The sequence below is a fragment of the Ovis canadensis genome, chromosome 3 (assembly GCF_042477335.2).
Source record: "Ovis canadensis isolate MfBH-ARS-UI-01 breed Bighorn chromosome 3, ARS-UI_OviCan_v2, whole genome shotgun sequence".
Taxonomy (NCBI): domain Eukaryota; kingdom Metazoa; phylum Chordata; class Mammalia; order Artiodactyla; family Bovidae; genus Ovis; species Ovis canadensis.
The window spans coordinates 176115445-176139759 of NC_091247.1; the positions used below are offsets into that span (position 1 = coordinate 176115445).

The 24315-nt window shown below is 42.2% G+C and overlaps 1 protein-coding gene across 1 annotated transcript in view; it reads left to right on the top strand.

The window, feature by feature from the left end:
• ANO4 (anoctamin 4) overlaps positions 1-24315 on the top strand; it is a 444323-nt gene that overhangs the window by 265197 nt on the left and 154811 nt on the right. Inside the window, exon 8 of the mRNA XM_069585151.1 lies at positions 22602-22702. Within this exon, the coding sequence (XP_069441252.1) occupies positions 22602-22702 (101 nt within the window). The remainder of the gene's footprint in view (positions 1-22601; positions 22703-24315) is intronic.

A 24315-nucleotide genomic window follows, 5' to 3' on the forward strand; every position in this document is an offset into this window, starting at 1 on the left:
TTTCCACGTGACCTCCAGCTTTTAGAGCATCCTAAGATCTGGTCGTGGTGCCTCTCCTTCTGTGTCTCCTTATAATTCCATGAAGTTCAATGCAGAGCTTTTATATCACTTCTATATGTCACTCAAGGCTTGAAGCAACAGGGTTTACTTGATCTCAGGGTAGCATGGGGGGTGGGGAAGAGTTACCATTTACATGTAATCATCAGGGACCCAGCATCACAGTAACTTCATCCAGAGACTTGCCTTTGTGGAAGGGAAAGGCAAATTGCACACCAGTCTTCAAGGCTTCTGCTCATAGCTCAGTGGCCTGAGCATGTTCTATGGTTCCAGCCTAACCACTGGGTCAGGCAGCCCAGCTTTCTATGTGCCCAGAATAGAGGAGAACCCGATGCCAGTGATACATGGATGGTCCCCACACAACATGATTTCAAATGCATTATATAATTTTATGTGTAATTTATATCTATATATACCTGTCTATCTCTCTATCTTGGCCCCATAAAGTAAGCAAAGGGGTTATATTAGCATTGCACCAATGAGGAACTGATAGGAGATGAAGTATAATCTATCAGATACATTTCTGATCATACAAGCCCCAGTTTTTGACAGCTTTTTCATAACCAATAGGTAAAAAAGCAGTTTGTAAACTATCACTCCTTGCCCTGTTTCTGCATCCTCTAGTTTCTGTCAGCATTCCACCAAAAGATAACTAGAATAGGCCTAGGAAGAATATCATAACCTTTCCAAGTGCGTTAGAAAGTCGAATTGCTGCTTCACTGGCAGCAGACAAGATACTCACCTGTCCTTTCTGGGTCATGCTTGTTTCACGGCTGTTAATTGCCACAGCTTATTAAGCACATAATGACACATTGATTATTGACTAGGTCATAACTGTGAATAGTTATCAGCAGGTCAATCATTCATGATAATATAAAGTATAATTGTGATGATACAGTTGTCTCCAAGTTCAGCTTATCTAATGCATCACCTTGAAGAAAAAGAGAAATGTTATGATGAGGACTTTTGGAGTTGGGTAGATCAGAACTGACGTTGCTTACTTCTGAGAAGAGATTTAGTACTCCATGAACGTCCACAGAAGGAACATTTTCTCTCCTACCCTCCCATTGGGCATGAGACCAACATCTATTCATATTCATCACATTGTACTCAGCATAATTTTGCAGTTAGTTGGTCCGATGAATTGTGAGTTCCCTGAGATCCAGGACCATGTTTTAGCCTTTTCTGTATCCCAGCTTAGTACCTAGGATGTTAAGTTTATCTTTAGGTATGTGTTGAATGACTATGAATGGTTATGTTGTGAAGTAGATAAGACATTTGTTTTACACAATAGATATACTGTGATAATCAGGTGATGGAGGAAGGGTATTTTGTCTCAGTATGTATAAATTAGCACTACTCGTCAGATATAACTCCTCTTCCTGGTGTGCTCATAGACAAATGGGTCCAGATGATGACTTCTGTTCAGTGAGCTGGGCGCAGAAGTGGTGTGTGTCCTCATGAAACCTTCTGAGCTCTACTTTCCCTCTGGCACAGTCACCCTCAGCATGGATCAGTGAGTCACTGCAGTAAGCTAACCTGCAGTGAACACATATTGGCTTGGCCAGAGGGTCATTCAGAACCCAAATGAAATTTCTGGCCAACCCAATAATACAAACAGGAAATTGAACTTTATCATAGCACAAGCCAATAGAAGCAATGTAACTCTAAATTTTTGGTAACACTGTATAAAAAGTAAAAGATGGGCGAAGTTAATTTTTATGTTTTATTTAATATAGTAGATCTAAATTATCATTTAAATGTGTAATCAAGAGATAAAGAGATACTTTATATTCTTGTTTTCAAATTTCTCAGTCTTCTAAACCTAGTTCATATTTTCCACAGACCTCAATCTGGACTAGCTGCAGTTGAAGTACTTAGTATCTCCCATATGGATAGTATAGTACTACCATTTTCAATCAGTTCACTCAGTCCTGTCCGACTCTTTGCAACCCCGTGAATTGCAGCAAGCCAGGCTTCCCTGACAAATACCAAATCCTGATTCTTGCTCAAACTCATGTCCATTGAGTTGGTGATGCCATCCAACCATCTCATCCTCTGTCATCCCCTTCTCCTCCTGCCTTCAATCTTTCCCAGCATCAAGAGCTTTTCCAATGAGTTGGTTCTTTGCATCAGGTGGCCAAAGTATTGGAGTTTCAGCTTCAGCATTGGTCCTTCCAGTGAATATTCAGGACTGAATTCCTTTAGGATGGACTAGTTGGATATCCTTGGCATCCAAGGGACTCTCAAGAGTCTTCTCCAACATCACAGTTCAAAAGCATCAATTCTTCGGTACTCAGCTTTCTTTATGGTCCAACTCTCACATCCATACATGACTACTGGAAAAACTATAGCTTTGACCAGACAGACCTTTGTCGGCAAAGTAATGTCTCTGCTTGTTAATATGCTGTCTAGGTTGGTAACAGATTTTCTTCCAAGAAGCAAGTGTCTTTTTATTTCATGGCTGCAGTCACCATCTGCAGTGATTTTGAAGCCCAAGAAAATAAAGTTTGTCACGGTTTCCATTGTTTTCCCATCTATTTGCCATGAAGTAGTGGGACCGGCTTGAAGAATGTGGAGAGAAAACCACTACACCATTCAGGTATGACCTAAATCAAATCCCTTATGACTATACAGTGGATGTGAGAAATAGATTTAAGGGACTAGATCTGAGAGACAGAGTGCCTGATGAACTATGGATGGAGGTTCATGACATTGTACGGGAGACAGGGAGCAAGACCATCCCCAATAAAAAGAAATGCAAAAAAGCAAAATGGCTGTCTGAGGAGGCCTGACAAATAGCTGTGGAAAGAAGAGAAGTGAAAAGCAAAGGAGAAAAGGAAAGATATACCCATTTGAATGCAGAGTTCCAAAGAATAGCAAGGAGAGATAAGAAAGCCTTCCTCAGTGATCAATGCAAAGAAATAGAGGAAAACAACAGAATGGGAAAGGCTAGAGATCTCTTCAAGAAAATTAGAGATGCCAAGGGAACATTTCATGCAAAGATGGGCTCAATAAAGGACAGAAATGGTATGGACTTAACAGAAGAAGAAGATATTAAGAAGAGGTAAGAGGTGGCAAGAATACACAGAAGAACTGTACAAAAAAGATCTTCATGACCCAGATAATCATGATGGTGTGATCACTCACCTAGAGCCAGACATCCTGGAATGTGAAGTCAAGTGGGCCTTAGAAAGCATCACTACGAACAAAGCTACTGGAGGGGATAGAATTCCAGTTGAGCTATTTCAAATACTGGAGGATGATACTGTGAAAATGCTGCACTCAATATGTCAGCACATTTGGACAACTCAGCAGTGGCCACAGGACTGCAAAAGGTCAGTTTTCATTCCAATTCCAAAGAAAGGCAATGCCAAAGAATGCTCAAACTACCGCACAACTGCACTCTTCTCACGTGCAAGTAAAGTAATGCTTAAAATTCTCCAAGCCAGGCTTCAGCAATACGTGAACCGTGAACTTCCAGATGTTCAAGCTGGTTTTAGAAAAGGAAGAGGAACCAGAGATCAAATTGCCAACATCTGCTGGATCATGGAAAAAGCAAGAGAGTTCCAGAAAAACTTCTATTTCTGCTTTATTGACTATGCCAAAGCCTTTGACTGTGTGAATCACAAGAAACTGTGGAAAATTCTGAGAGAGATGGGAATACCAGACCACCTAACCTGCCTCTTGAGAAATCTGTATGTAGGTCAGGAAGCAACAGTTAGAACTGGACATGGAACAACAGACTGCTTCCAAATAGGAAAAGGAGTACGTCAAGGCTGTATATTGTCACTCTGCTTATTTATTTATATGCAGATTACATCATGAGAAACGCTGGGCTGGAAGAAGCACAAGCTAGAATCAAGATTGGCGGGAGAAATATCAATAACCTCAGATATGCAGGTGACACCACCCTTATGGCAGAAAGTGAAGAAGAACTAAAGAGCTTCTTGATGAAAGTGAAAGAGGAGAGTGAAAAAGCTAGCTTAAAATTCAACATTCAGAAAACTAAGATCTTGGCATCCGGTCCCATCACTTCATGGGAAATAGATGAGGAAACAGTGCCAGACTTTATTTTTTTGGACTCCAAAATCACTGCAGATGGTGACTGCAACCATGAAATTAAAAGACGCTTACTCCTTGGAAGGAAAATTATGACCAACCTAGACAGCAAATTAAAAAGCAGAGACATTACTTTGCCAACAAAGGTCTGTCTAGTCAAGGCTATGGTTTTTCCAGTGGTTATGTATGGATGTGAGAGTTGGACTATGAAGAAAGCTGAGCGCCAAAGAACTTATGCTTTTGAACTGTGGTGTTGGAGAACACTCTTGAGAGTCCTTTGGACTGCAAAGAGATCCAACCAATGCATCCTAAAGGAGATCAGTCCTGGGTGTTCATTGGTAGGACTGATGCTGAAGCTGAAACTCCAATACTTTGGCCACCTCATGCAAAGAGCTGACTCATTGGAAAAGACCCTGAAGCTAGGAAAGATTGAAGGCAGGAGGAGAAGGGGACAACAGAGGATGAGATGGTTGGATGGCATCACTGACTCAGTGGACATGGGTTTGGGTGAACTCCAGGAGATGGTGATGGACAGGGAGGCCTGGCGTGCTGTGGCTTATGCGGTCACAAAGAGTCTGTCACGACTGAGTGACTGAACTAAACTGAACTGATGGGACCGGATGCCATGATCTTAGTTTTCTGAATGTTGAATTTTAAGCTAGCTTTTTCACTCTCCTCTTTCACTTTCATCAAGAAGCTCTTTAGTTCTTCTTCACTTTCTGCCATAAGGGTGGTGTCACCTGCATATCTGAGGTTATTGATATTTCTCCCGCCAATCTTGATTCCAGCTTGTGCTTCCTCCAGCCCAGCATTTCTCATGATGTACTCTGCATAGAAGTTAAATAAGCAGGGTGACAATATACATCCTTGACATACTCCTTTTCCAATTTGGAATGAGATTGTTCTTCCATGTCCAGTTCTAACTGTTGCTTCTTGACTTTCATACAGATTTCTCAGGAGACAGGTAAAGTAGTATGGTATTCCCATCTCTTTCAGAATTTTCCACAGTTTGTTGTGATCTACACAGTCAAAGGCTTTAGCATAATCAATAAAGCATAAATAATGTTTTTCTGGAATTCTCTTGCTTTCTCTGTAATCCAACAGATGTTGGCAAATTGGTCTCTGGTTCCTCTGCCTTTTCTAAATCCAGCTTGAACATTTGGAAGTTCACGGTTCACGTACTATTGAAACCTGGCTTGGAGAATTACCTACCATTTTAAATCACTGATATTCGGGGTAATTTGTTGCTGCAGCATAACGTAGCTTAATATGCCAATCTTGGATTTTCTTCAGGTAGGCCAATGCAGTGAGTTTCCTAGGCTTGCTGTAGGGATTACCAGGGTTGATACAGAGTAACCCAGAGCATGTTGCATCAGTGTTCACTTAATTGCAACACAGGGAACCTCTGAGGAAACATGAAGATTTGTGCCTAGCTCTTCAGCTTTGGATCCTTCCTGGTTGTGACCTGGAGAAGTATTTACTTAAGTTTCTCATATGTAAATTTAAACCACATTGAAACCTTCATAGTGATAGGAAGATGAGTTTTTGAACAAGGTAATGTTAGTGTTTTAACAAGGTAGTCAATAATGAGAGAAAGTTACTTATAATCTAGGTCCCAAGATGTTCATCCTCCATAACTATGTGCTTGGTAATATCTGGGTTCTGGGAATACAGCTGAGGAAGCTGTATGGTTTCCTAGAGACAACGGTGAAATGTGTAATTTCAGAATTAATGGAGTTATAACCTGCATTAGTTTTATTAACTGAAATACAGTTAATTTACAACATTGGTTTAGTTTCAAGTATACAGCAAAGTTATCTAGTTGTGTATATATATATATCTTATAATAATTTATGCAATATCTCTTAATAACCTATAATGGAAAAGAATCTAGAGGAGAATACATAAATATATATATGTGTGTGTGTGTATACATATATTGTTTGTATATTCTCTTCCAGATTCTTTCCCATTGTAGGTTATTATAAGATACTGAGTACAGTTCCCTGTGCTATACAGCAGGTCATTGTTGTTAACCTATTTTATACATAGTAGTGTGTATGTGTTAATCCTAAACTAATAGATTAAGCCTGTATTAGGTTTATATTGCTGCATAAGAGATTATATCAAACTTTAAAAGCTTAAAACAGTCCATGTTTATGATCTCATAGTTTCTCTGTGGGCCAAAAGTCTGGATACAACTCACTGGGGTCTTCTAATCAGGATGCCACAAGGTTGCCATCAGGATTTCAGCCAGGCTTCATTCCCTCTGAGTTCAGGGTCCTTTGCATGGTTATTGGCAGAATTTATTTCCTTGTGGTTGTCAGACCAAAGTTCCCCCTTTCCTGATTGGCTGTCAGTTAGAGGCTGCTCTCAGCGCTTAGGGGCTGCTCACGACCTCTGTTCTTCCCAGGCTTTCTCACAACATGGTAACTTAGTTCTTTAAAGCCTGCAGAAGGATCTCGCTGACATTGAAACTGTTTCAAAGACTGACCTGATTCGATTCAGGCCAATCCAGGATAATCTTTCTGTTTATTCACTCAAAGTTATCAGTTTAGTATCCCAATCCCGGGAATGCCATCCCCTCATATTCACAGGTTCCACCTATTTTGTTATTAAGGATGTGTACTCAAGTAGGGTGGAAATCTTGGGGACTGTCTTATAATTCAACTTGTCACATAACTTGTAACCTGAAGGAGCGGGAATTTATCAGGCAGAGAAAATAGCATATGAGAAAACACTGAGGCTGTCAGGAGTCTGGTGATGGAAAGAAGAAATGAGGGCCATGTGACTGGAACCCAGAGAAAGGAAAAATGATACAAGATGAAGGAGTAGCTGGATCACGCATTGGCCACTGTAGTGATTTTCCAGATAGTCATGGGATACCATGGATCACAGTGTATTTTTAAAGATGTCTCTGATGTCAGCGAGAATACGCAAGGCAAGAATGGAACTAGGTGGAGCCCAGCTTCTAGAAGTCTTCAAGACAGTGGAGACTTAAAGGAGGGCGGTGGTGGTGGAGATGAAAAGAAATGGATGGATTTGAGAGAAATGTAAGAGGTGGAATCAGTAAGACCCAACAATTGACTGAATGCAGTCTAAGGAAAAAGAAGTCAAAGGTGACTCCTGGACTTAAGAGGCAGATTGTGCCATTTGCTGCATCTGGGGATAGTGAGAAGAGCAGTGTTTTCCAGGAAAGTGGATCTGTTTTAGACACACTGGGTGTGAGGCACCCATGAGATTATCAGGGGTAGATAGTATGTTGGCCATTGTTGCTGATCTGGAACTCAGAAGAAGGGTCTGAACCAAAGATAGGGATCTGGAGATAGGCGACACCTAAAGCCCCTGGGGAGGGATGCAGTCTTCCAGGGAGAACAGGTAGAATGAGACTACAGTCTGGATGAAGTCCTTGCGGAGCCTCATGTAAAGATATGCCAAGGAGAAGTGAGGAGCAATTTCATACACCTATTTCCTATCTGTTAGTGTTAGTTGCTCATTTGTGTCTGGCTCTTTGTGACCTCATGGACTGTAGCCTGCAGGCTTCTCTGTCCATGGAATTTCCCAGGCACGACTACTGGAGTGGGTAGCCATTCCTTTCTCCAGAGGACCTTCCCACCCTGTGAAGTTGAACCCGTGTCTCCATCATTGCAGGCACTTTCTTTACCATCTGAGGCACCAGATAAGTCCTATTTCCTGGCTGATGCTAATGTTATCTTCAAGGAATGAGCATTGTGACCATTTAGGAACATACAGTATCTCAGAGGCTTTTCTCTACCAGGGCATAATGGGGGGGGGGGGTGCGGAGGGAGGGAGGAAAAGAGAGAGAATGTGTGTGTGCAGGTCCAGGAGTTGTGGAGAGAGAATTGCGTCAGAACCAGCTGAAGAGCTCTTTTGAAATTACACTCAGGAATTCTGAGGAGCCCTCAGGGAACCAAGAATGAAAAACTAAAATGAAACAAAAAGGCCTTTTTAGAAACATATGCCGTCATTTTTCAGAGAAAACTTGAAGCTCAGAAAAGTGGAAGTCATTTGCCTAGTGACACACAGCTGAGTTGATGGCAGCCCCACTGAAAGGGGTTGAAATTGCTTAGTGATTACTCTGAACCTTTCAGCCCTCCAGAAGTGTACATTTCTCCATCTGTTTCAGAGGCTAGGTTCCAGATATACCAAAAAAAAAAAAAAATCTACGATCAGCTGTAAATTAGCAGCATGTTCTCCATGCATTCAGTAGCTATGGGAGGAAGAAGGAAATTCTTACAGAGCTACTCGCAATATGACCATGTAGCTTCAGAGCAATCATGCTTGATACTCTCCTCATTTTACAAATCAGGAAACTGAGGCTTATGAACTAGGAGCATGCCAGGAACACATGGGGAATGTGAGTGGCAGAACCAGGCTTCAACATTTTTTTTTTTTTAACCACTGACCTGACATTCCTTTACAAATGTCATTCAGTTCAGGTCAGTCGGTCAGTCGTGTCCAACTCTTTGCCACCCATGAACCTCAGCACGCCAGGTCTCCCTGTCCATCACCAACTCCCGGAGTCCACCCAAACTCATGTGCATCAAGTCGGTGACACCATCCAGCCGTCTCATCCTCTGTCATCCCCTTCTCCTCCTGCCCTCAATCCCTCCCAGCATCAGGGTTTTTCCAGTGAGTTAGCTCTTCGCATGAGGTGGCCAAAGTATTGGAGTTTCAGCTTCAACATCAGTCCCTCCAATGAACATGCAGGACTGATCTTCATTAGGATGGACTGGTTGGATCTCCTTGCAGTCCAAGGGACTCTCTAGAGCCTTCTCCAACATCACAGTTCAAAAGCATCAATTCTTCGGTGCTCAGCTTTCTTCACACTCCAACTCTCACATCCATACATGACCACTGGAAAAATCACAGCCCTGACTAGATGGACCTTTATTAGCAAAGTAATATCTCTGCTTTTTAATATGCTATCTAGGTTGCTCATAACTTTTCTTCCAAGGAGTAAGTGTCTTTTAATTTCATGGCTGCAATCACCATCTGCAGTGATTTTGGAGCCCAGAAAAATAAAGTCAGCTACTGTTGCCACTGTTTCCCCTTCTATTTGCCATGAAGTGATGGGACCAGATGCCATGATCTTCATTTTCTGAATGTTGAGCTTTAAGCCAACTTTTTCACTCTCCTCTTTCACTTTCATCAAGAGGCTCTATTTAGTTCCTCTTCACTTTCTGCCATAAGGGTGGTGTTATCTGCATATCTGAGGTTATTGATATTTCTCCCGGCAATCTTGATTCCAGCTTGTGTTTCTTCCAGCCCAGCGTTTCTCATGATGTACTCTGCATAGAAGTTAAATAAGCAGGGTGACAATATACAGGCTTGTCGTACTCCTTTTCCCATTTGGAAGCAGTCTGTTGTTCCATGTCCAGTTCTAACTGTTGCTTCCTGACCTGCATATAGGTTTCTCAAGAGGCAGGTCAGGTGGTCTGGTATTCCCATCTCTTTCAGAATTTTCCACCGTTTATTGTGATTCACACAGTCAAAGGCTTTGGCATAGTCAATAAAATGTCATTAGGATATTTAAATGAAACTGTATGTACTGTACCTTGGAGTATAGCTCAATGTATAACTAAGCATTTTTCAAAAAATAAAATGATGGAGTTGAATCCACAAAAATGTACATTCACGAGCCCCCCTGTTCTCTTGTGAGGCAGCAGGTCTGAAGCCCAGCTGCCTTGGTGAGAATCCAGGCTCCCTCCTTCCTTGCCGTGTGATCTTAGCCCAGGTCTCTGTGCTTTAGGTCCTCATCTGCAGTGACACAGGCTAATGAAGCTGCCTGCCTCCTAGGGTTGGTGTGAAGATGACGTTATTTAATGTGTGTGAAAGCCCTAAGACACTAAGTAGCATGTGTTACCCTCTGTAACTGCTCCCACCTCTACTGCTGCTGTTTAGCTTTTCTCTGAGAGTCTTATCTGAGTTCCTAATTGGAAATTCATCTCTCCTTTTTGCCCCAGAATTTTGCGGGTTTGCTCTGTTCTCCTGACAGTATGATTCTGAGAGAGTGAAATCCTTGTAGTTGCCTGAGCGGGTAGTGGAGGGAGGCAAGCGGCTACCCTAATGTGACCCTTTGTGCTGAATAGATTGCATCATGGAGTGTCTTTATGCCTCGGGCCCTCATCCTTTGATTTCTGCCTGGAAGACACTTTCCCTGGGTAATGGAATGGCCTCCTTTCCCACATCTTCAGGTTTCTGTTCAAATGTCCCCTTATCAAAAGGCCTGTCCACAGCACTCTGTCTAAAATAGCATTTCCTTTTCACCATCACTTTCTATTTCCCTCCCTTCTTTATTCTTCTTCGGAGCACACCCTCAGCAGTATCATGTGTCTTATTTATTGAGGGTTGTGTCCCCAGTAGAACTTGAGCTCTGTGAGGATGGGGATTTGGTTTGTTTCACCCATAGGCACCCAGGACAGTCCCTACTCATAGCATGCCCTCAGTGAAGTTTTGTGGATGACATGACTGGATGAGTAGTGAATTGTTGTTCAGTCATGTCCAACCCTTTGCAACCCCATGGACTGCAGCATGCCAGGCTTCCCTGTCCTTCACTATCTCCTGGAGTTCACTCAGAACTCATGTCCATTGAGTCAGTGATGCCATCTAACCATCTCATCCTCTGTCACTCCCTTTTCTTCCTGCCCTCAGTCTTTCCCAGCATCAGGGTTTTTTCCCTGTGAGTCAGCTCTTTGCATCAGGTGGCCAAAGTATTGGAGCTTCAGCTTTAGCATCAGTCCTTCCAATGAATTTTCAAGGTTGATTTCCTTTAGGATTGACTGGTTTGATCTCCTTGCAGTCCAAGTGACCCTCAAGAGTCTTCTCCAGTACCATGGCTTGAAAGCATTAATTCTTCAGTGCTCAGCCTTCTTAATGGTCCAACTCTCACATCTGTATATGACTACTGTAGTGTTGACTATACAGACTTTTGTCGGCAAAGTGATGTCTCAGCTTTTTAACACAGTGTCTAGGTTTTTTGTAGCTTTCCTTCCAAGGAGCAAGCATCTTTTAATTTCCTGGCTGCAGTCACCATCCACAGTGATTTTGGAGCCCAAGAAAATGCTAAGTTACAGTTCATGTGATGAGATGCACGGTCAGCTGCAGAGACTACTGTGGTTTCCAGGTATCCTTCTGCTGCATGAGTTTGGAACAGACTGTGTGATTCTAGTCCATGCTTTGCAGATGAGGAAACTGAGGGCAGAGAAGAGGCCAGGCTCCAATTCTAAGAGGCAGTCAGAGCCAGGACTGGGCAGTTTTTGCCATGTTTCACAGGTTGTTTTAATCTGTGTGGTAGAATAGCCCCAAAAGTTTGCAGCCCCGGGGATCATGTTGTTTCTGTGTAGCCAGTTGTAAGTTCATAGTCAGAGAAGTGAGGTGACTCACCCAAGTTTGCAAGACAGGACCTGGCCCAGGCATTCTTTCCACCACAGAGCAGCATGTGGTTGGCTGTTGGCCAGTGATCACCTGATAAGTGACATCAAGGAGACTTCTAGAAAGTACCTAAGCCTAGGTCTCCTTTAGTCTTTTCTGCTCTCATGAAGTTTCAGCTCTTTTAAGACAGTTGTCTTCAAGGTTATGGAGATCACCTCTTGAGCTGAGGTGGCCTTTTTAATTTTGATAGCCTCTTGCAGGGCCCCTAGTTGACTTTAGGGTACCCTGGGACTGACCTAGACCCCTGGGGGCTATATCCAAACAGACCCCTGTTTCCTTCCCTACTCACCTGTTCCCTGTCCCTGTTTAGCACAAATATAATCCCAGGATGCACTTGTATCTTAGATGAATCAAATGAGCTTACAAGTTGGAGCAAGATGGCTTCCTGTGAGCCAGGCCCTCACTCTGTGATGTCCATGGAAAGGAACCTGTTCAGTTTTCACATGCAGCTGCCCCTCCTCGCAACCTCCAGGCAAACACCTCTTTGTTCCTAATGTTCCATAGCTGTACTTTCATGGCCAAAATCGGGAAACCAGGTGGGAAGAAAGAAATCTTGTTTCTCAATTAAAGCTTTAACTTTAAAACATATTTTCAAATGCTCTAATGAATCTGCCCACAGTGCAGAAGATCTGGGTTCAGTCCCTGGGTCGGGAAGATTCCCTGGAGAAGGAAATGGGTATCCACTTTAGTATTCTTGACTAGAGAATTCCATGGACGGAGGAGCCTGATGGGCTACACTCCCTGGGGTTGCAAAGAGTGGGACTTAGCTGAGCAACTAACACTTTCACTTTAATAATTCACAAGCCTTCCTTCTTACCATTTAAAGTGTATTTTATGTGCATAAGGAAATAGCTAAGTACTTTGCATCCCTTAAACCCTATAGTCCTCAGAAGAATTCTGAAATAAGTGCTGCTATTGTTCCCGTTTCACAGATGAGAGAATTGAGGCTTACAGAGATTAAATACCTTATTCAAGGTCACCAGCTACTAATAGCAGGTCTGGCACTGCTTGATCCCTAACTCCAAAGCTGGGACTTTTAACAATTACACTATATGCTTGCTCCATTCTATTTCTCTTCAGTGCCCAAAGAAAGGTTGCATATCATCATTTAGCTCTTGTGTAATTCTACCAGATTTCACATATAGTTTTTATCTCTATGGCTTAGATATTAGCATCTCAGGGGCAGGAATGATCTCATTTTTGTATAGCCCAAAGCCAGTTGCCTTATAATAACATAAATGACCCTTCCCCAGCACAAGGAAAGTGGTTAATAAACATGCAATAAATATTTGATGAAGAAATGATTAACCAAATCCTTTAAAACTGCTTTCCTTTCTCCTGCTACCTTATAAAAAGGGCCACCATCCTGTTTCATTAGAACCCAGTCGGCGAAAACGGACCTGAAATGAAAATAGATTGATAAAAATTTCCCAGAATAAGGTTTCTATGGCAGACGTGAGGTCTAGCCCATTTCTTCTGCATGCACACATATCCTCCATGTATGACTCCGTCCATGATCATGATCTCATTCAGACAAGCATCATAGGGTCAAACAAAACTCACAATTGCAGTGAGATTTTTCTTTGAAATCAGAGATATGTGTATGTCGTGAGGGAGAGAGAGTGGGAGGTCCCTGCTGCGTGTCCATCTGGGGAAACCTGAGACATTGCCAGGGGTCTTCAGCACCTGGGAATCCATGGAGAAAGTGTAGGAAAACCACAGCCTCAGAACCCTGAGTACAGAGCCGCTTCTCATCCCTTGATGAGATGTTCTCAGATAGCTGGCAGCTCTCGACAGCGTGGACCAGGGGAGTTGTGGGCTTTGTTCACTGGTTGGTGTGTGCTGTGTGGTACAGAGGTGTGCTGGAAGAGGGACATGGCGTAGTTCCTGTGTGCCTGCGTCGATCACAGCTGTGACTCAGGAGAACCGGCTGGAACATGGATGTTCCCAGCTTCCCTTCAAGGAACAAGCTGGACACTGTGAGAGCAGAGATCCCCCTCAGCTAAGCATTAGAATCAGGAACCAGCCATGGGCAGGGTAAGCAGGTGAAGGGGAGGTGGCTGCAGCAGCAAGGCTGCGGCCAGGAGCACTGCTGATCAAGGTCACCTCTATGCAGCAGCCCAGTATCTGCTGGAAGGGTGACCTAAACTGCCCCTGGCTTATCCAGTGCTGCTCATCACTTCATCCTTCTAGAAACCCACTTCTCCTGGCTTCTGCTTTGTCCCTCTCTTTGTTTCCCACCTCCTTCTCTGACCTCTTTGATGGTTGCTTTCTCCTCTTCCAAACCTCTTAAGTATTAGTGTGCCCTGAGACTTGGTCCTTCCCACTTTCCTCCACTCTTTCCTTTGGTGATCTCATCAAGTTCTGTGCTTTCAAATATCAGCTACACACCTGTGATTCTCAGTAAGTCCTACCCTCTGAGAGCCAGACTCCTGTATCCATTTGCCTACTTCAACCTTCTATGTAACTATCACCCAGGTACTTCAAGCATACGTATCCCAAAATCATCAACCTTCTTCTCCCTGACTGTCCCCTGTATCAGTGCATGGTAGTAACCATCCCAGTTTCCTGGGCAAAGCAACCTGCACAGGATTCTAAGACACTGGATTTTTTTCTCACTCTCACTGCACCAATCCCAAATTTACCTCCAGGTAAATCTCAAATCTGTCCATTTCTCCCCTGTAGTCATGCCCACATTCTGGTTCCAGCCACCGTCTTGTCTCACCTGGCCTCCTGGAGTAACTTTCCTAGTGAACTTTTCAGTCCTGTGGTCCCTGTAGGAATTCCCCATGGGTTACTCAGATTGTGTTTTATTTTTAAAAAATATTTATTTATTTGGCTGCCTTGGGTCTTAGTTGTGGCACGCAGGATCTTCAGTCTTTATTGAAACATGTGGGTTCTGTAGTTGTGACATGCAGGATCTTTAGCTGCAGCTGGCAAACTCTTTAGTTGTGGCATCTAGTTTCCTAACCAAGGATCAAACCTAGATTCCCTGCATAAGAGGCCAGAATCTTAGCCATTGGACCACCAAGGAAGTCCCCAGGGTATATTTTCTGAAACAAGTGATGCCATCACCTCTCTGCCTTTAACCCATTGGTAACTTTGCACTGACCTTAGAAAATAAAATCCAGACTCCTAACAGCATTGAACCTGGCCTGGCAGGGTCTGTTCCCAGCTCTCCTCTTCAGCCCTGTGATCAGGTATTCTCCCTGCCTCACACTTTACAAGTCACTGGAGGCTTTGGTTCCTGGTGTTGTCTCTGCTCTCTGGGTCTTCATACTTGCTGTCCTCTCTGCTTGGAATGCGTTTCACTTAGCTTCTCCCATGACTGGCATCCCTCTCACCTTTTGAATCTGAGGTTGGCTGTTATGCCTGCAGGGATCAAACGCTTGATCTAAAGCAGCTAAAGCAACTATCCCACTTCTTCTGGCCCGCAGCACTATATTCTTATCTTTTTTACAACTTTTCGTAATTTTAACTCATATGTTTATTTGTTGTTTAATGCCTGTCTCCAGACTATAAATTTGGATGACTGTAATACATCTAACCACCTGGCGGAGAACCTTATATGCCAGTTCAGTTCAGTCGCTCAGTCATGTCTGACTCTTTGCAACCCCATGGACTGTAGCACACTAGGCCTCCCTGTCCATCACCAACTCCCAGAGCTTACTCAAACTCATGTCCATTGAGTCAGTGATGCCATCCAACCATCTCATCCTCTGTCATCCCCTTCTCCTCCTGCCTTCAATCTTTCCCAGCATCAGGATATTTTCAAATGAGTCAGCTGTTTGCATCAGGTGGCCAAAGTATTGGAGTTTCAGCTTCAGCATCAGTCCTTCCAATGAATACTCAGGACTGATTTCCTAATGGACTGGTTGGATCTCCTTGCAGTCCAAAGGGACTCTCAAGAGTCTTCTCCAACACCACAGTTCAAAAGCATCAATTCTTCAGTGCTCAGGTTTCTTTATAGCCCAACTCTCACATCCATACGTGACTACTGGAAAAACCATAGCTTTGACTAGACAGACCTTTGTTGGTAAAAATCTCTGCTTCTTAATATGCTGTCTAGGTTGGTCATAGCTTTTCTTCCAAGGAGCAAGCGTCTTTTAATTTCATGGCTGCAGTCACCATCCACAGTGATTTTGGAGCCCCCCAAAATAAAGTCTGTCACTGGTTCCACTGTTTCCCCATCTATTTGCCATGAAATGATGGGCCCGGATGCCATGATTTCAGTTTTCTGAATGTTGAGTTTTAAGTTAACTTTTTCACTGTCCTCTTTCACTTTCATCAAGAGGCTCTTTAGTTCTTCTTCACTTTCTGCCATAAGGGTGGTCTCATCTGCATATCTGAAGTTATTGTTATTTCTCCCGACAGTCTTGATTCCTGATATGTAGTAGTCACTCAGTGAATGTCTGATGAATGAATAAATGGGTGTCCTTGGAGGAATATGTAGGGACTGTGGAGGGAAAGGAGATGGGCATTGGGAACTTGACTTTCAGAATTTCTTCTGGTTTACACTTGTAGTCAAAGCCTGGAAAGTCCTTTTCAGATGGTAGTTTCTTATTTGTCACATTCACAATTGTAACTAGGTAACCAGTAGTGCTGTGTTCTTCCCCCTCCCCCCCCCCCAGTGTGCTACGGCCCTCCTTGGAGATAATGCTAACATGTTTTCGGATGTACTATGAGTACCTCACCTGTTTTATGCCATTTAATACAAACTCAACATTTAGAAAACTAAGATCATGGCATCTGGTCCCATCACTTCATGGCAAATAGATGGGGAAACAGTGGAAACAGTGTCAGACTTTATTTTGGGGGGCTCCAAAATCACTGCAGATGGTGATTGCAGCCATGAAATTAAAAGATGCTTACACCTTGAAAGGAAAATTATGACCAACCTAGATAGCCTCCCACTGCTGGGCGTACACACCGAGGAAACCAGAATTGAAAGAGACATGTGTACCCCACTGTTCTTTGCAGCACTGTTTATAATAGCCAGGACATGGAAGCAACCTAGATGTCCATCAGCAGATGAATGGATAAGAAAGCTGTGGTACATATACACAATGGAGTATTACTCAGCCATTAAAAAGAATACATTTGAATCAGTTCTAATGAGATGGATGAAACTGGAGCCTATTATACAAAGTGAAGTAACCCAGAAAGAAAAACACCAATACAGTATACTAACACATATATACGGAATTTAGAAAGATGGTAATGATAACCCTGTATGAGAGCCAGCAAAAGAGACACAGATGTATAGAACAGTCTTTTGAATATATGGAATTTAGAAAGATGGTAATGATAACCCTGTATGAGAGCCAGCAAAAGAGACACAGATGTATAGAACAGTCTTTTGGACTCTGTGGGAGAGGAAGAGGGTGGGATGATTTGGGAGAAAGGCATTGAAACATGTATAATATCATATATGAAATGAATCGCCAAACCAGATTCGATGCATGATACTGGATGCTTGGGGCTGGTGCACTGGGACGACCCAGAGGGATGGTATGGGGAGGGAGGGGGAGAGGGTTCAGGATGGGGAACACGTGTATTCCTGTGGTGGATTCATGTTGATGTATGACAAAACCAATACAATATTTTAAACTAATTAACCTCCTATTAAAATAAATTTATATTTTTAAAATAAAGCAGAGACATAACTTTACCAACAAAGGTCCGTCTAGTCAAGGCTATGGTTTTTCCAGTGGTCATGTATGGATGTGAGAATTGGACTGTGAAGAAAGCTGAGCGCCGAAGAATTGATAGTTTTGAACTATGGTGTTGGAGAAGACTCTTGAGAGTCACTTGGACTGCAAGGAGATCCAACCAGTCCATCCTAACGGAGATCAGTCCTGGGTGTTCATTGGAAGGACTGATGCTGAAGCTGAAACTCCAGTACTTTGGCCACCTCATACGAAGAGTTGACTCATTGGAAAAGACTCTGATGCTGGGAGGGATTGGGGGCAGGAGGAGAAGGGGACGACAGAGGATGAGATGGCTGGATGGCGTCACTGACTCAATGGACATGAGTCTGAGTGAACTCTGGGAGTTGGTGATGGACAGGGAGGCCTGGCGTGCTGCAATTCACGGGGTCTCAAAGAGTTGGACATGACTGAGCGACTGAACTGAATACAACTCAACTGATAGCTGTTGCTATCATTTCCCATTTTACAGTTGAACAGACTGAAGCACAGAGAGGTTCAGTAGCTTGGCCAGGATCACAGAGCTGGTAAGAGGTAGATACATGAATATCTGCAGTTGAATCTCAGAGTCTGCATCCCTATCTAACCTCTGTGTTGCAGCTACCCACGTGGCTCTGTCCCTGTATTCTCTTCAGAAATGACCGTATCCAATCCCATGGATTTAAACATTGTCTGTCTCCTGGCCATATTTATTTTGTATCCCTGACTCAGACTGCTCCCCTAAGCTCCAGACACAGTTTGGTCTGGACTCGTTTATCCACCCACAAGATGTCTTTTCATGGGTGTAAAGAACTTAATATGTCCTAAAGTAAGTTTGTGATGTACCTCCATGCCCCCACTCCCAAACCTTTTCTCTATTAGTGTCCTCTCTTCAGCCATTGTTTTGGGGGTCATGAGATAAAGAGATGTGTACATTTGCACATTTTTAAAAGGTGGATTGCTTGGCTTAGATAATGGCATGCTTTTTATTTTTTTCCTTATGGCTACCTTATCTAACCTTCAAGGCAAAGACCACAGTTTATATATCTTTGCATTCCCAGAATCTATACATAGATCATGTTCAATGTGTTTTTGTTGAATGAACAAGAAAGAAGAAAAGTTTTCTGTGGCTCTTACCTTTTTCTATTCCAGGTGTTTTCCATGGTACTTTTTAATTTCTCCAGTCATTCTTCTAAGGAGATTTTTCAAACTCCTCTAAATGGTCATTTTTCTTCTCCCCAACGTTCTAACCTAAGGTGTTTTTATTGTAGTATATGAATGAAACAACTCTGTTTCAAAAAATCATTTTCATTTCTCTTCATTTTGGTACTTGCACACTTGAACTTATGTGGAAAGGATTACTTAATAAGAAGGAAAACCTATTTAGACCCAGTAGTATAATCATTCAGTACTCGAGAAAAAGAGTGATGTATGAGCCATATAATTAGCAGTCATGTTTCACATTTATTTTTCTGAGCCGAAGTTCAGTTTCTCCTTAAAAACAGAAAATAATAAGCCCCATACGCACATAGACACAGGCATGCACACACGCAGACCCCTCCACACACAGAACACATGAATAGACACCCATCATCATTCAAGGGAATTCAGTTAACACTTTTCTCAAGATTATCAAGATAATCTTAAATACAGCTTAATTTCCCCTCTTTGTGTAAACTGATAAAGAATTCAGAGATTATGTGTCTTCAATGCATGTAAAAGCCATGGATTTATTTAAACCTCAGAGTTTATCAGATAAAATGGACAGAGTCAAGGGATGTGGGTGGAGACTCAGATTTGAGTGAAATAAACTTTCAGTTTAGCTGTGGGTGAATTACTTAGTCTCTTTCCTTTTTTAAGAAAGTAAAGCCTCTCTTACAAGTTTGAGAATAAAAGGAGGTAATGTGTAAAAGTGCTTATAAAATTATATAGCACTAGATATAATAAAGTGATGCTATAAAATAAATATAACAGGCTTTATAATCATTGTTATAATTGAAATAAGAAGAAAATGGAGTTTTTTAAAAATCATACTGAGTGACTCAAAGCAGTTGTTCATTTATGCAGAAAATGGTTGAAATCCCACATTAGAATTTTAGTTGACTCAGTATGTGTTCAGATAATGAACTTGGCTTTTTCATACACAGAAGTATGGCACTTAGAATATGCCCTGAATTGGATATAGTATTGTATCCTCCCTAGTGTGTTCGTATATTCATGGGAGATCTACAAAATGATTATTCTTGAAGTAAATTGTATGTTTTCTGTAAAACTGGCAATCACAGTAATTCTGTGAAGAGAGTGTATTCTAAGATTTCATTCTCTAAATCAAGGTTTGGTTGATTCTGTGAATCAGTCCTATGGCCATTTTGTCTTCTTTATTTTCCACAATTTTACTCTTCCTCTCATGAGAAGATAGAGCAGAAACAACAGGAAGTGAGAACCTTGTCAGAAAACTAGGCAAATTTAAAGAATTCCTAGTATCACCATGAAACCTCCCAAGTGAGGAAGCTGCAAAACCTTCCCAGACTCTAAAGCGTATCTTTCCTTTTTTCTTTTTTAAAATTTCATTTGGCTGTGCCAGGTCTTAGTTGTGGCATGCATGATCTTTAGCTGAAGCATATGAAGCCTTTAGTTGCAGCCTGTGGGCTCTGCTTGCCTGACCAGGGATCGAACCTGGGCCCTCTGTATTGAGAGTGCAGAGCCATTACACTTCAGATACTGAAGTGTATCTTTAGTATAAACAAAAAGGCCCATTTTTAGGATATATAGTATGTCTTCTGCTTTTTAACTTGGAAAACTAGTATATATGGAAAAACAAGTGGCATTCTTTTCCAAAGCACAGGGAAGTTCAACTGATTATCTTTGAGACTATCTCAGAGTGTGTGCGAGCTGTGTTTCTACATGTTCTTACACAGACATTGCCACCCATGAGCTCATTCACTCTCTACCTGGCTACATGGCTGTGAGCACTCAGTGTAGGGAAGTAGTGGGTTACTAAACAGTAAGAAGTTTGTGAAGAGAACTCAGCATTTAAGTGGTTGCTGGTGTGTTTGTTCCCTGGGTGAGTACCTCGTTTGCAAACAACAGCTACGTGGGCTCCAAGAGTCACCTCATTTTCATCACTTCCTGCTTCATAAGTTAAGTCAAGTCGCTCAGTCGTGCCCGACTCTTTGTGACCCCATGGACTGTAGCCCACCAGGCTCCTCCGTCCATGGGATTCTCCAGGCAAGAGTACTGGAGTGGGTTGCCATTTCCTTCTCCAGGGGATCTTCCCAACCCAGGGATCGAACCCAGGTCTCCCGCATTGTAGGCAGACACTTTAACCTCTGAGCCACCAGGGCTCCCAATTTTTACCTGGGCCAGGACGAACTGTTCACATTTCACCAGGGCTTCCCTGCTGGCTCAGTTGGTAAAGAATCTGCTTGCAATGCAGGAGACCCAGATTCAACCCCTGGGTTGGGGAGATCCCCTGGAGAAGACAATGGCAACCCACTCCAGTATTCTTGCCTGGAGAATCCCACGGACAGAGGAGCCTGGTGGGCTACAGTCCATGGGATCGCAAGAGTCGGACACGACAGCAATTAAACCGCCACCAGGCAAATATTGGTTGAGAGCTCCTTCTATATAGCAGGAACTGTTCTGGGGCCAAGGATTCAACCATGAATAACAGAAGCTTTCCTTGTTCTCAGGGGCCTTAAAGATAGGTGTCTGCTTGTCCTACGTTGAAAGATAAAACCTTATTTCAGCCTGAACTGCCAGAAAATTTGATTTTTTTTTCTAACCAATATCAGGGGTTCCCCTTCACCATTGTGCACTTGGATCCTGGCCCTTCTCCCCATGGGAAAGTCAGCATCACCAAAGTTTTCTGAGAATGTTGTTGATACCAGTTTGCTTTTCCATAATATCTTGAGGTGTTCTTAGGCCTTAAATACAGTATTTATAAGCCCAGCAAGAAGACCCTGAATGAAAATACGAAAAATGAATTACAGTTGCCTTTCATCTGCAATGTAAAAACAATTCCCTACAGTGCAAATGTACCCCTGCTGGAGCATAAAGTTGAGGTTTTTTTGTCAGGTGTGTAAAGATACTGACTTGTGTATAGATACTGTTATAAGGAGAGTTCAGCCACAAAGGCCCAATACATCTTAAACTATGAAATTTTAAATTGATTTTCTTAAACTATAAACACTTGAATGGTATGCAGTTCAGGATGAACCTGTGTGGAAAGATAAGGACAAGTAATTGGTCATTTGGCTCATTAAGCTCTGGCTTAACTGTTTCTCATCTTTCTTCCACATCCTTCCACAACTCAGCCCTCACCCTGGGAAATGACTTCTAAAGGAAATCTCCTAATAAGGGATGTCCCTGCCGCCAGAGGCACAGACCAAAACCTGTTGGGTAGTTAATGGTGTGTGAAGTCTTAGTTTTACAGCCCTAAGTTCTGTGTTGATGAAAAGCCCCGAAGAAGGCAAAGGTTTGGGGCCAAAGACCACAGTCCTTTCAAAAAGCCTTGCTGATGCTGGCCAGATTTAAGACACATCTCTTAGTTCCCTTTATCCCCCCCACCACCAACTATTGCTTTTGCCTGAATGATTGAGAGCATCTCTCTCTCCGTTTCACTGTGACTCTCCTTATTCTTTGTCTTCCTTGCAGCAGCCACAGTGGTCTTTGAACACCTAAATCAAAATGACTTCCCCATGTACCTAGCATAAAGTTTAACTGTGTTGTTGTGGCCTGTGAACCACTGCATGCTAGCTCCTGCTCACCTTTCCAACCTCTTCTCTTGCCAGTCTCTGATTAATCCACCCCAGCACCTCCACCCTCCTCCTTGCCCCTCCACGATAGGACATACTAAGCTGTTTCCCAGCCTAGGGGCTTTGCACCCAGAACATTCAGCTTTTTACCCAACTGGCTCCTCCTTTATATCCCAACTCACATGTCCACTCCTCAGAGAGGACTTTTTTTTGGACCCTTTGTCCAAGGAAATGGGTATCCCACTCCAACTTTTCTCCCAAGACTGTGCTGTCTTCAGAACACTCAACTCCCTGAATCTCTTTCTCCTGTTAACTTGTTTTTGCCTGTCTTCTTTTGCATGTGTGTATTTGCAGAATGTAAATGCCGTCTGTATCTCTTTTCTTCCCTGCTGGTTCTCCAGAGCCTGACACACAGTAACATATTGATTGAATGGATATGTGCACACATGAGGACCCAGCTTATTGCTGAAAAATGCCCTCTGATCTTACACTATACAAGTTCATGTGTTTTAAGTTCCAGTTCAATTGAAACCATAGGAGACTTGGATACACTTTTCAATTTAGTTTCTCTTTTCTGTTTCAGTCCTCTCTAATAAATAGTGACATTATCTTTGTGAAGTTGCATGCCCCATGGGAAGTGCTTGGAAGATATGCAGAACAAATGAATGTAAGAATGCCTTTCAGGTAGGTCTAAAAGTATTTCTCCCCCACCCTCTCTGCTGCTAGTGCACTCCTCTATCGAAACAAATAAAATCAAAATGCAGACTGGAACACTGTTAGAGGGGGGAAAGTCCTTTAAATGTTTAGGAAATGCAATAAGTAACTTCATGGCTAATAATGACTTCATGATTTTTTGTGAAAATGCCTGGCTAATGCAGTCCTTAGAAGGATAGACTGTTGAGAAAGAAAGATTTTCCAGGTGGCATTTTCATTGCCAAAGTGCCACTTTTTAAAACCCTGCTTCTTTGAATGGCCAGATGTCAGGATCAGTGGTACAAGTCCTTACTGACTGGTCCCTTCCAGAAAAAAGTTAAAGTCTACTTCCATTGCGGCAAGTTCAAGAAATTTCAGGAAAACGTGACGTTATTTTTTTAAATAACTATTTTTGCATTTTAAGAGTCAAGTCATAAATGCTGTGCAAACCACAACCATTGATATTTATTCCTGCTGCTGCTGCTGCTGCTGCTAAGTCGCTTCAGTTGTGTCCAACTCTGTGCGACCCCATAGACGGCAGCCCACGAGGCTCCCCGGTCCCTGGGATTCTCCAGGCAAGAACACTGGAGTGGGGAATATAAAGTACTTTGCATGAATTTAATTATTTTAAAGGATTAATTTTCCTCCATCTCAGAGTGAATATTCTTATATTCCCTATAGATTAAAAAAAGTGATTGTTTGCTAGATAGAAATGAAATTAAGTATTAAATTTTGAATTATGAATGCCAAGATATGTAGAAATAATAGAATCTCTTAAAGGAGGTGGAGGGGCATAGTACCAAGGACAGTTCTTAAGGGAGAAAAGAATTAAATACTTCCTACTTTTGGTTCACCATTTGCCAATACGATCAAGTCAGAGGGCAGAAATTAGGCAGATGGCCAGTTCTAAAGTATAGCTCTTAATGAGCTATGGAAAGTTATTGAGACAAAGATCTATCTATATTCTTAAAAATGAAGAGATGCTAGGAACACATTTAGGGAAGGGCAATTTCCATTCATAAGCCTGTAATATATCTCTCTGGTGCATCTTATTTTCTTTGTTTATTAGTCTTTGTATCCTAATACAAATTCAAAATAGAGGCTGAGATTTCTACCATGTATTTTCCTCAAGGCAGAATTCTCAAAGGAATTGAGACTAATGTAGTTCTAAATTTTTCACTTATTTTTGTTTTTAATATGTTACATAGAAAATCTTGGAACCCAAGGATTTTTAAAATTATATATATATGTAAATTATGTAATATATGTAATCAGTGAGAGAGAAGGAATACCAATTTTGTTTCCATCAACAGTTGTTTGCACAATCAGTAATTTATCAATGTGAATTAATGCTATGTCATACATAAGTACCAAAGAGAAAATAAATATATGCTTAGATAGAGTCATAGATCAGACCAACAGCTTAAAGCCAACAGAGCTTAAAAGGTCTACCTTTCGATAATAGTAAGGTAGTGAAACCTAAGGAAACTGGCTGTATCATAGATAACACCTCTGTGCGCTCATTACATAATAGCAGAAGAGTGCCGCCTGCAAGCAACATGAACACTTCTCTTATGCAGCATTCAGAGAATGCAATCCAGGCA